General features: G+C 40.1%; 1 protein-coding gene across 1 annotated transcript; it reads right to left on the bottom strand.

Moving 5' to 3' along the window:
* Positions 1 to 9,498: 9,498 nt before the first annotated feature.
* On the bottom strand, positions 9,499 to 10,143 carry LOC146806062 (olfactory receptor 2AT4-like). The gene has a single exon (XM_085623851.1). The coding sequence runs from the start codon at positions 10,141 to 10,143 to the stop codon at positions 9,499 to 9,501; it is 645 nt and encodes a 214-aa protein (XP_085479977.1).
* Positions 10,144 to 11,520: the final 1,377 nt, after the last annotated feature.

An 11,520-nucleotide genomic window follows, 5' to 3' on the forward strand; every position in this document is an offset into this window, starting at 1 on the left:
GCCATTTCACATGCAGTACTGTGCGTTGAAGGGGTATTCTATGGGTGTTGCTTTTTGTGTTTCCATGCAACACTAATAGAACTACACATATGTCCTGTTTTATGTGAAATCGTAAGTCTGAAGTTGTGTGTGAATGGTTCGCCACCCTAGAGGTGGTGTTGTGAGGTAGATCAAGGAGAAATGTTTTCATTTTCTTTATTTTTTGTCTTTCAGTGTATGCTGCATGGTACAGCATGCATTGAAGGAGGAAAAGGCCTCTTGTGATTGTTTTTTTGAGGAAGGTGTTCCTTCCTGCTCAAAAAACAATCTCCCCACCAATCAGGCATTCTTGCACCATGGTGTAAGGGTGCTTGTGTCAGCGCATGGCTGCAGTTTGTGCGTCAGCGCAGGGGAAACATAGAGATGCAACATATTCTTGTAAATATGTCGCATCTCTGTGCTTTGAAACTAATGCAGCACGGCGCAGAAAAATTACTTGCTGCACCATGCTGCATTAGTTTGTTATAAATCTGCCCGTCTGATTCTACCACTCCTCCTCTCTCCATCACTCATTTTCAATCTATGTTAATTTTTAACACTTCTCCGTCGTTCTCCTTCCCTCACCTTCCCTAACTGTCACTATCCTTTACTCATAGTCACTCCTACTATCCTACTTCACTTCCTCTTGTCTGTATGTCACACTCCTTCATCTTTTTGTAATCTTTCTTTCAATCTCCGTTACTGTGCTTTGCTCATGGACATCCTGGCTCCCTTTCTCTCACTCAACTTTCCTAAAACCCTCCAACTTCTCAATCTCCATTTCTCACTTTACCTTACTCCATTTTCAAATTCTCATGCCCATAAAAAAGAAAAATAGAAATCAAATTTAACTCTTTTGATGGTAGTAGGTTCTATAATGAACCGTTATCTTTTTTCAGAGTTTTAGGGTACCTATAAGTAAGTACTGATGAATAATTTAAAGGTCAAGAGGAAGAATCTGTTCCCTTCATCTGTGAAATGTACACAGTCTCTTTTATAAATGCCTTGCCACTCCCCTCACTATTTCTTCTTATTTCCTGGGACAAGGAGCTGAAAACATATCATTTTTACTTAAAAATGGCAGAACAGCATAGTACTTCAGGGACTGAGGAGGAGACGTGGATGCACTCAGAAGGTGTCTTTCAGTAGAATGTCAATATGAAATGAAAGTTAGTTGTAAAATGGAGCCTTACATACTTTTTTTTTATTAAAAACAACTCATTGGCTGTTTCAGACCACTCAACACTAAAAACTACGCTGTATGTTTACATTTTTAAAAGTATGTTTTGTATTGAATCTGAAAAATGTGTTTCCACTGAACATTACTTTGGATTTGCTGTTAAGTTTGAAAAGTTTAGCACTCTTGCACTTTGGATTAGAAACATTGGGGCAAATTTACAAGCCCCTTGAGCCACTTTCGCATCACTTGTGCCATATTAAAAGTGACGCAAAAGTGGCGCAAGGAGCTTGTAAATCTGTCACATTGTGTGCTGAAGTTCGGACGTCTCTGCTCACACCAGTATTCCATGATCTGTTGGTTTGCTACCAGGTAGAAGTCATGTTACAAGTAGGAATCATTTGGAAAGGGTTGACATTTGCAACCAGTAAAAATGTGTCTCAATTTAAAACAAAGGTGGAGAACATGGAAAGGAGGTTGGGTAGAGACTTCCTGACCCCCTAGTCTTTGTCAGGGAGTCCTTGAAGGATCACAAAAGGTTTAAAAAAAAAAAAATTCATAGGGTGCGCGCACAGTGAGCGCACCCTAAAAAAAAAATTCGAAAAAAAAGTTTTTGTGTTTAGATTTTAGGTGGCTCTAAAAAGAGCCCTTGTGTTAATGTAGGGACAGAAGAACAGAAAAACGGAAAAAAGAAAAAAATCTATGGCCTAGTGCAAGAGTGCTGCTCAAATTTTCTTTGAATGAGATCAATACTGGTCTCAACCATAGAAATGAGAACATGGCAGTCCATGCACCGTGTATACATCCTCCCAAAACAAGGACGTATATCCAGAGGTGCTGAAGCAGGTGAAGGCACCATCGCAGCAGAAGAAGTGCTTGGCTGAGCTGCCAAAGGTGTGCTCGACTGAGCTGCTGCAGATGTACTCGCCTGAGCTGCTGAAGAGTCTGCTTCAGAAGCGCGATTGAAAGACACGGGATGCACCTTTTCAACGTGCCTTAACATTGTGTGAATACTAAAAGAGTATTTCTTATTAGCATTCCCACGCGATAAGGTCCGGTGACAAAGAGTGCAGGTGACTTTCGGTGCATTCACCTTCTTCTGCCCCTCAGGAAAAGTGAAAAACTGCCATATAAAGGAATCTTTCTGCTTCCTCTGTCTCTGTCTCACAAGTGCATCCTGCTCACTCTCAGAAGATGGCTGCTGCTCTGCCATTGTATCTCAACAACAGATTAGCTCCTTCTCCAAGGGAAACAGAAGCAATAATGAGGGGAGTGGGTGTGTTGTTGGAAGAATCTGGAACTGAAACTACTTTGAACCAATGAAAAGTGTTGTTTTTGATCACATGACTTGCCATGAGGGGATTGGGTGTGGTGTTGGAAGAATATGAAAGTGAAACTAGTATGAACCAATAAAAAGTGTTGTTTCTTCATCACATCACTCGGGGTGCGTGCACAGAGCGTGCACGGTGCAAGAACGGAGCAAGTACGCACGCGCGTACGTTGTACGCGCGCATGCGTGTTTGCATTATGCGCATACGTAGCGCGTAAACAACGCACGCGAACGTACTACGTGCGAATGCGCGTATGAATCGTGTGCGTACGTAACGTGCGTACTACGCGCGCATACGAGAATTTAGCGCACGTAGAGCGCGCGCATGCGCGAATTTGGCGCGCGTAAGTAGCGCGCATGCGCGAACGTAGCACGCGTAAGTAGCACGTATGCGCGAACGTAGCACAAGGAACATGCACGATGTACGCATGCGTACGCTTTTCGTGTACGCATGCGTACGTTATTTACATATGAAGCGTACTAGGTGTTCGCAGAGAGCGCGCACTATAATGTACGCATGCGTACGTAGATAACGTATGCATGTGTACACGAATAACGTACGTATGCGTACAGCGTGCGCGCACGGATCCCGCACCCTAAAAAAATAAAAAAAAATAAAAAAAGGATTAAACTGTATACAAGTTAATAAAAGATATTAACTAGGCTTTTCAACTTTATACAAAATCAAAAAAAAAAAAGCTGAGCCATTCCAAATTAAAGGATACAGATAATCTATAAATATATATATAGGTAAATGTATGTAAAAGAAATATATATAAAAAAAAAAGAATTATAACTTAGCATTTAAAAAACCGTACAAATTCACTGAAAAAACCATAGGTTTCAGGCACATTATAGTTATGAATTAGCATTTAAAAAACCTTGGAAATTCACTGAAAAAACCATAGGTTTCACACACGTTATAGTTAGCTGGACATTTCACTCGTACAAAACCATTGAAATTCCCCTGGTATAGTTAGTTCAGCTAACTATAACTCTCGCGCCCACAATCCACTGCTGATGACGTCACATATTACATCACTCATGACAGTGATGACATCACTGATGACGTCATATATGTGAAGAATTAGTACACCTTCTCCTACCCTAATATAAATTTTGATACACCAAATCAAAAATTCAGATGGCTATTTTGAAAATCATAGATACACCAATACCAATAACTACATATCCAATCATTGACTCTTTGATCTACATGCAGCTCCATTCACTCACCTGTACAGTCACTTATACTTACAGTCACTCCGTACAAGACTATCATATGCATTTATACGACTATGTAGACACTCACACACTACCAATCATCCATTGACGTACTGACACACCTAGTCAGTTGTGCTAATAAATAAACACATTCCAATTAACTCACCTATACAGTTAAACACACTCAAGTTCACTTACTCATAAAGATACTAAAATATTTTGACACTCTTATTCAATCTCTAGTACAAGCACAGACTCATCTATACAGCCAGTCCCGCAATCACACACTCTCAGATATAGATAGTTATATACTCTTATACACATATTCACAGTGTTTCATATATGTAGTTACTGTCACCTGTACATCTGAGATATACATTCAATCACTAACACACCCTTACATACACTTCCCCAACCATACAGTCGATTACAGTTGCACTCTTAAAACCATGTACCCATAGAATCACCCACTCATACATCTATGCACAGAGTCACACACACCTCGCCCACTAATAAACTCAGGCACTCATACACATACTTAGACAACCAAATAATTAACCCATATAGACACTCATATAGCTATTTACAAAACCATGCAGCCACGTATACATCAACACACAGACACATACAGACATTCACACAGTTTAGTCACTAGTATACAGTAAGATATATTTAATAAATCACTTATAGAGTCAGTCACGCACTTAGAAAATCATCCATTCACTCACTTTTACACCCACTTATTCTTCAACGGGACTTTTCCTATAAATATTAAACATATTAAAAGTGTTCAGAAACACATAGTCAATGGATGATGTCATCAGTGATGTCATCAGTGATGTCATTTGAGATGTCATCAGTGATGTCATCAGTGATGTCACTGACCATGTCATGAGTGATGTAATATGTGACATCATCAGCAGTGGATTGTGGGCGCGCAAGTTATAGTTAGCTGAACTAACTATAACGGGGGAATTTCAATGGTTTTGTATGAGTGAAATGTCCAGCTAACTATAACGTGTGTGAAACCTATGGTTTTTTCAGTGAATTTCCAAGGTTTTTTAAATGCTAATTCCTAACTATAATGTGCCTGAAACCTATGGTTTTTTCAGTGAATATATATATGTATATATATATATATATATATTCACTTAAAAAACCATAGGTTTCACACATGGTATAGTTAGCTGGACATTTCACTCGTAAAAAACCAATGAAATTCCTCCGTTATAGTTAGTTCAGGTAACTATAACTCACGCGACCGCAATCCACTGCTGATGACGTCAGATATTACATCACTGTATTTAGACACTTATTTACTCATTTATTCTTCCATTAACCTTTAACTATACATATATTACAAATATTTATTTTACAGGCAGACACATATGTCCTCAGTGATGTAATATCTGACGTCATCAGCAGTGGATTGCGGTCGCGTGAGTTATAGTTACCTGAACTAACTATAACGGAGGAATTTCATTGGTTTTTTACGAGTGAAATGTCCAGCTAACTATAACATGTGTGAAACCTATGTTTTTTTAAGTAAATTTGCAAGGTTTTTTAAATGCTAATTCCTAACTGTAACATGTGTGAAACCTATGGTTTTTTAAGTGAATTTCAAAGGTTTTTTAAATGCTAATTCCTAACTGTAACGTGTGTGAAACCTATGTTTTTTTAGTGAATTTCAAAGGTTTTTTAAATGCTAATTTATGTATGTATTATTTTTTTTTAATATAATTTTAAGAGGAATTGGTCAAACCAACATTGTCCACAAATTGACAAAGCAAGGAAGCATGTCAATAAGTCTGTTTCTGCTTTCCTCAGAGACTATGGTATGGGTTCTATATCCAACAACAACTTGCGTTACAACATGCAAGACATTTATAGAGGAGATGGTGTGCATTTCACAGTCTTCCTCTTGAACTTCAGACTGTGCATCGGTACTTACTTGTAGGTACCAAAAAACACTCAATAAACACAACGGTTCTTTTTAGAGCCACCTAACATCTAAACACTTAAACTTGTTTTTTAATTCTATTTTTGTAAAGATTTTTTCCCGCCGTGCGCGCACGGTGCGTGCACGGTGCACGCACATCGCGATTTAAAAAAATAAATAAATAAAATGTTTTTTTTACCCTTCGGAGTCCTTCAGGGACCCCCTGACAACAGCTAGGGGGTCAGGAACTCTCTACCCTGCACCCTTTTCACGTTCTCCACCTTTGTTTTTCCTCTCTCACACAATGCGACAGACAAAATGGCGGCCGACACTTCCTGATTTCGACCGATTCGAATGTTTACTGACATCTAACAGCCAATCAGAATTTCGCTCACGCCCGGCACCGTGCGCGCACGTTGTGCGCACGGTGCGCGCATATAGATATATATGTACTTTTAAATGCAATTTTCTCAGGAAATACTGAACAGATTGACACCAGATATGCAAAAGGCACTTCCTTGACCTAAGGACTACCTCTTTGCCAAATTTCAAGTAATTCTGTTCAGCCGTTCGGGCTGTACCTTCGACTAAAGGTCCTATGGGAAAATGCATGGGGAAAACGCGTTTTGGGACTCCCTTTTTTATCGACCCCCACTTGACGAATCACCCCGAGACTTTCAGGGTAGGAGCTGAGCGGAGCACCCCATTAGTTTTGAAAATTTTGCGAGGATTCGTCAACCGGCGCCAAAAATATTCAAAATAGAATTTACAGATTTCCTATGGAAACTCGGTCCTAACTATAACTATCTACTGGCGACCGCCAGTAGATAATATATATATATATATATATATATATATATATATAGCTATATATATATATATATATATATATATATATATATATATATATATATATATATTCACTGGAAAAACCATGGGTTTCACACACGTTATAGTTAGGAATTAGCATTTAAAAAACCATACAAATTCACTGAAAAAACCATGGGTTTCACACACGTTATAGTTAGGAATTAGCATTTAAAAAACCTTGCAAAGTCAGTGAAAAAACCATAGGTTTCACAGACGTTATAGTTAGGTGGACATTTCACTTGTAAAAAACCAATGAAATTCCCCCGTTATAGTTAGTTAAGCTAACTATAACTCGCGCACCCGCAATCCACTGCTGATGACGTCACATATAACATCACTCATGACATGGTCACTGACATCACTCATGACATCACTGATGACATCTCAAATGACATCACTGATGACATCACTGATGACATCATCCAGTGAATGTGTGTTTTTCTGAAAATTAAATATGTTTTATATATGTATATCTCAAGGTCGATGGAAGAATAAATGGGTATATAAGTGTCTAAAAGGATGATTTTTTTTCAAAAATATATTTTGTAACTGACTGATAAAGTATATCAAAGTGAATACATGGCTTAGTGAGTAATGTTTTAATATGTAAATATCTGTATCAGTCTCTCACTTTGTGTATAAGTGGCTGCATGGGTTGGTGAGTAGCTACATGGGTGTCTATATAGGTTATTAGTTGGTTTTTTGAGTATCAGTCTGAGTGTCTGCATGGTTTGGTGGAAGAAATTACGTAGTGCATAGGTGCATGAATGAGTGACTCACTGTATGTGTTGAAGACAGCATGTGTGCAGGACTGTATGGGTGGATGAGTGTGTGTATGAGTGTGTTAGTGAGTGAATGACTGTCTCAATAGTGTCTTTATGAGTAACTACATATGTTTTAAACTAGTATATGTGACTATTGGTGTATATAAGTGAGTATATGTGATAGTGAGAGATTGGAAGAGTTCCTGTATCAATAAGTATGTGTTTCTATAAGTGATTGTTTAAAAGACCAAGAGTTAATTATTAAATTCTTTTTTTCTTTTGATAGTCAATTTTAGATGACTTTTCACAACACTTTTTTTGCACTGCAAGCATCACCTGTAATTTTCCAATGCTTCGCATCAAACGGATTTAAGGAGATCTGAGAAAATGTTCATTAAAACATCAGAGCTCCTCCCTCACAGTGAGGGGGTTGTAGCCCTTGGTTGCCCTAGGAATTGCAACCAAGAGGAGATCCCAAATAATGAAGCATCCCACCTCTGTGGGTGATGGGATCCCGTCCTTTTTAAGGGACTCCCCGCATATTTGAGTAAGAATTTAACACCTGTACTGTTTATGCCTTAGAGCTGTTTCCAGCTCGGTAGACCCGCGGATTTCTTGTTTGATATAGGAACAAATATTGCCATAAATGACATTTACAATTTGAGAATGTAGCATGCGTTCATTTTAAGTTGTCCATTTAGAAATCCGAGCCTTCTATCGTTTGATTGCATGCTAAGCATTTTCCACACTTATAGTGTCCTTTAATGGGTGATCGCTTCAAGTGTTGCCTCAAGTTGGTTATTGCTGGCCTTGGAGGAATGTCGGCCCTAACAAGATGCTTGTCAACGCTTTGAATCCCCTCTGTTTCCACTCAAGAAGAACTCAAGCCCTGATCATGCTTGATTTTAGGAGTCTTGATAATTTAGACACATCTGTTACTCCTACCTCTTTAAAAGTTGAGTGCTGGTACACTTTATATGTGTCATGAATTGCATAAAGTGTGTATTTATATGTCTACTATTAATAATTTAGGTTTATGTTCTACACTAATGAGAAATGCGCTGTGGAATGCAAAAGATCACCAGATATCAAATGGACGTCATCCAATGTATGTGATTATACTACGCAAAATGTCTAAAGAAAAAAGTTGAAAAATAATCAGGTATGGATACTGGGGTCATGCTTTTTAAATTTCATGATCACAAACTAATGATTTATTGTGATGGTTAAATTGCTTCTTGCAAGGTACATACTGTTTTTGGTAACTTTTAGAAAGTTGACATTTTCTTCCCTTAGCCCTTTGGTGCCTGCAGCCTGTCTCTAGTTACCTGACTGGCTGTAGTTGGCAGTGGACTTTGTGTATTCCTTTTAGACAACCACACACAATGAGAGCATAGGTGTGTCTAGATGGGCCATCCAAAAACACTGCTTCTGCACCTGTACCCTCCTATCTGAGAGTCTCCCCTGCCAAGTGATGCCACCCTAGTCCTGTACCCTTGGAACTGGGCTTAAGGTGTTCTGCTCTTCTGTGGACCCAACAGAACTGACGCATCAAATCTGCTGAGCGGCGCAACGCTGAGCATAAATGACGCATCGACACCGGTGCATCAATTTGACCCATTGCAAAAGAATTGCATCGCTGCTGCAACCCGCGTCTTGGAACCGAGGGATCACCTTCTGCAAATCTTTTGTCAACAGCACCCTCATCGACAATACCTAAACTCCACATTGCAGCTACTTCACTCACCAGAACTGACACATCACCTTGACTGCACATCGCAGCCCCGACACTGGACTTCACATTGCAAGCCCATTCGACAAGATCATTGATGACGATGCAATAGGTCCTCACACCCCAGCCTTATGTATCTCAGAACTGATGCATCAACTTGGCATCCTCAATCCGGATCCACGCAACGCTCTGCAAACCAGGATTATCAGTACTTTTGTTCGGCTGTCTTAACGGAGTCCCTGTAGCCGGCCCATGGTCTTGGTCAGGCATTTGAGATATCCACAGTTGGCACTTTATGCTTGTTGAAACTATTTTACATAAAAACTTTGAAGGTCAGTATGTTTGGTTCGTCTATGTGGATTTTTGTTTATCTTGTTTTATTTATTAAATTCAGATTTTTATTTAACCTGGTGGGGTATCTTTTTGTGTGGTGTGTACCCTTTTTTACTGTTTGAAGTGTTGCACAAATACTTTCAACATTATCTCTAATGTTTGGAATGTGGCATCTGAACAGGCTGCTTGAACAACAGACAAATGATCACAGAAGCAGTGTTCAACATGGGTGGAGCCACAGAAATGTAGCTGTGATGTCTGGATAACAGCAGGCACTGGTACTAACAAAGCACTTATCCAGGAACTGGCAGCGAGTTGAACATTATTCTTCTTTGTCATTTTAATCCTATAATGCAAGGGACTGCATATGGCCACGTAGCGGTCATACGCCATCACCACAAGCAAAAAACATTCATTCACAGCAAAGGAGTGAAAAAAGTACATCTGTAGAAAGCAGCCACTGAAAGAAATAGTGTTGGCATTCATAAGGAATATAGCAAGCATCTTCGGCACAGTGGTGGTGGTGCAAAAGATGTCCAGCACAGAGAGATTTGATAAGAAGAAGTACATTGGCTTGTGCAGGGTCCGATCCAGTACCACTGTACAGAGGATCATTACATTTCCAGTTAGGATTAGGAGGTACAAAAACAAAAATAAGAAGAAAAGTGGTACCTGGAAATTCTGAAGTGATGGGAATCCAGTAAGAATGAAGTCAGTTGTTGAGATGTTTTCATTGTACTCACCCGTTTCCAACATATTGAGAATTCCTAAAAAGAATATGATGAACTATCACAGCCAAAATAAGGAATGAGTGTAGTGGGCCATACAAAGTCGCTCCCCTTCTGTTTTCTGGTACAAAGCTTGGCCTCCGTAGACAACTTCTTTCTTTGGTGAAATTTACATTGATATTTAGGAGTTTGTGAAACAAGCCAGTGTGACATTTATCGCATCCAAGGGCAAGCAAAATTTGTCACATCAATATCACTGATGATGTTTTGTATAAAGGGGACGATAAATACATACATAAAATGTGATTCATGGGCTTCACTCAGTGTTCACAATTTCTGAGCTGCACTAGAAGTCTCAATAAAGGCTAATTTTATATTTTCCCTGCAGCCGAGGCACACCATGGTTCGATGCTCAGAAGTCCCCTCTGCCACTCTGTGTATGCAGATTACAAATCCTTGTCCTCTTCCCCACAGATATCTTTTGTTGGAGAATGAGGAGCTGCACAGTAACCAGATACATCTTCCAGTCATCAGGGTGTGACAAGGTTGTCTTTAGGCTCAATGAGGACTGCGAGGTTCATCCCCTTACAAGAAGCATCCTTCAATATCCTGGAAAGGTAACTGTAGACCTGGGTGAGGCTCTGCAGCTACTGCATGAGTGAAAGTTCTGACAGATTCCAGTAACAAGTGCAGCTGGCTCCGGGGATGAGCCATCAGACAGTTTGCTTAAGACACTGACAATTAGTGTCCCAAGCTACCCACCATACACTTCTATAGGCCTGGGGAGGCATACCCTAGCCAGTATCAGGTTGAAAACTCTGACTGGATCCTCTATTAGAGATCTGGGAGGCCCAAAGTGCATGCTTCGGCCAAATTTACTGGCCTGTGGTATCACAAAACTCTATGGACAGGGTTCCACAAAACTCAGGAGGGCTGCCCTGCTTGAGCAGGGTGAAAGTCTCTGCCTGGGTGGAAGTGAGAGGGTCATCAGGCCCACGGGTACAGGACAGTGTCTATGGGTTTCTTTTGCATACATGTAGTGTCACAAAGAGCCCAAGATGAATTTCGCAGACCATGGGAAACCTTTCCTACTTCGGCGAGGTGGAAAAATTTGACTGCGCTCCTGGTCAAAACTCCACCACCCATCTGCCCAACTGTGGTGTTAAAAAAAGCCCAGGATATGTGTCACTGCCTTGTGGATGGCTCCCTTGCTTTAACAAGGTTAAAAGCTCTGACTGGGCCCTATTCAGAGTTCTGGAAGGCCTCTTTGCCTGTCAAGGATCTGACCCTATACTCAGGCTCCAGCCACCACTCCGGGGTGTCCCTCCATGGCCCTGGTCCTCTCAAATGGAAAGAAGCATTTCACCTTGGAAGAGATGCTGCTGGCCATTCTCTTATTCCTATA

The sequence above is a fragment of the Triturus cristatus genome, chromosome 8, assembly GCF_964204655.1.
Source record: "Triturus cristatus chromosome 8, aTriCri1.1, whole genome shotgun sequence".
Taxonomy (NCBI): Eukaryota; Metazoa; Chordata; class Amphibia; order Caudata; family Salamandridae; genus Triturus; species Triturus cristatus.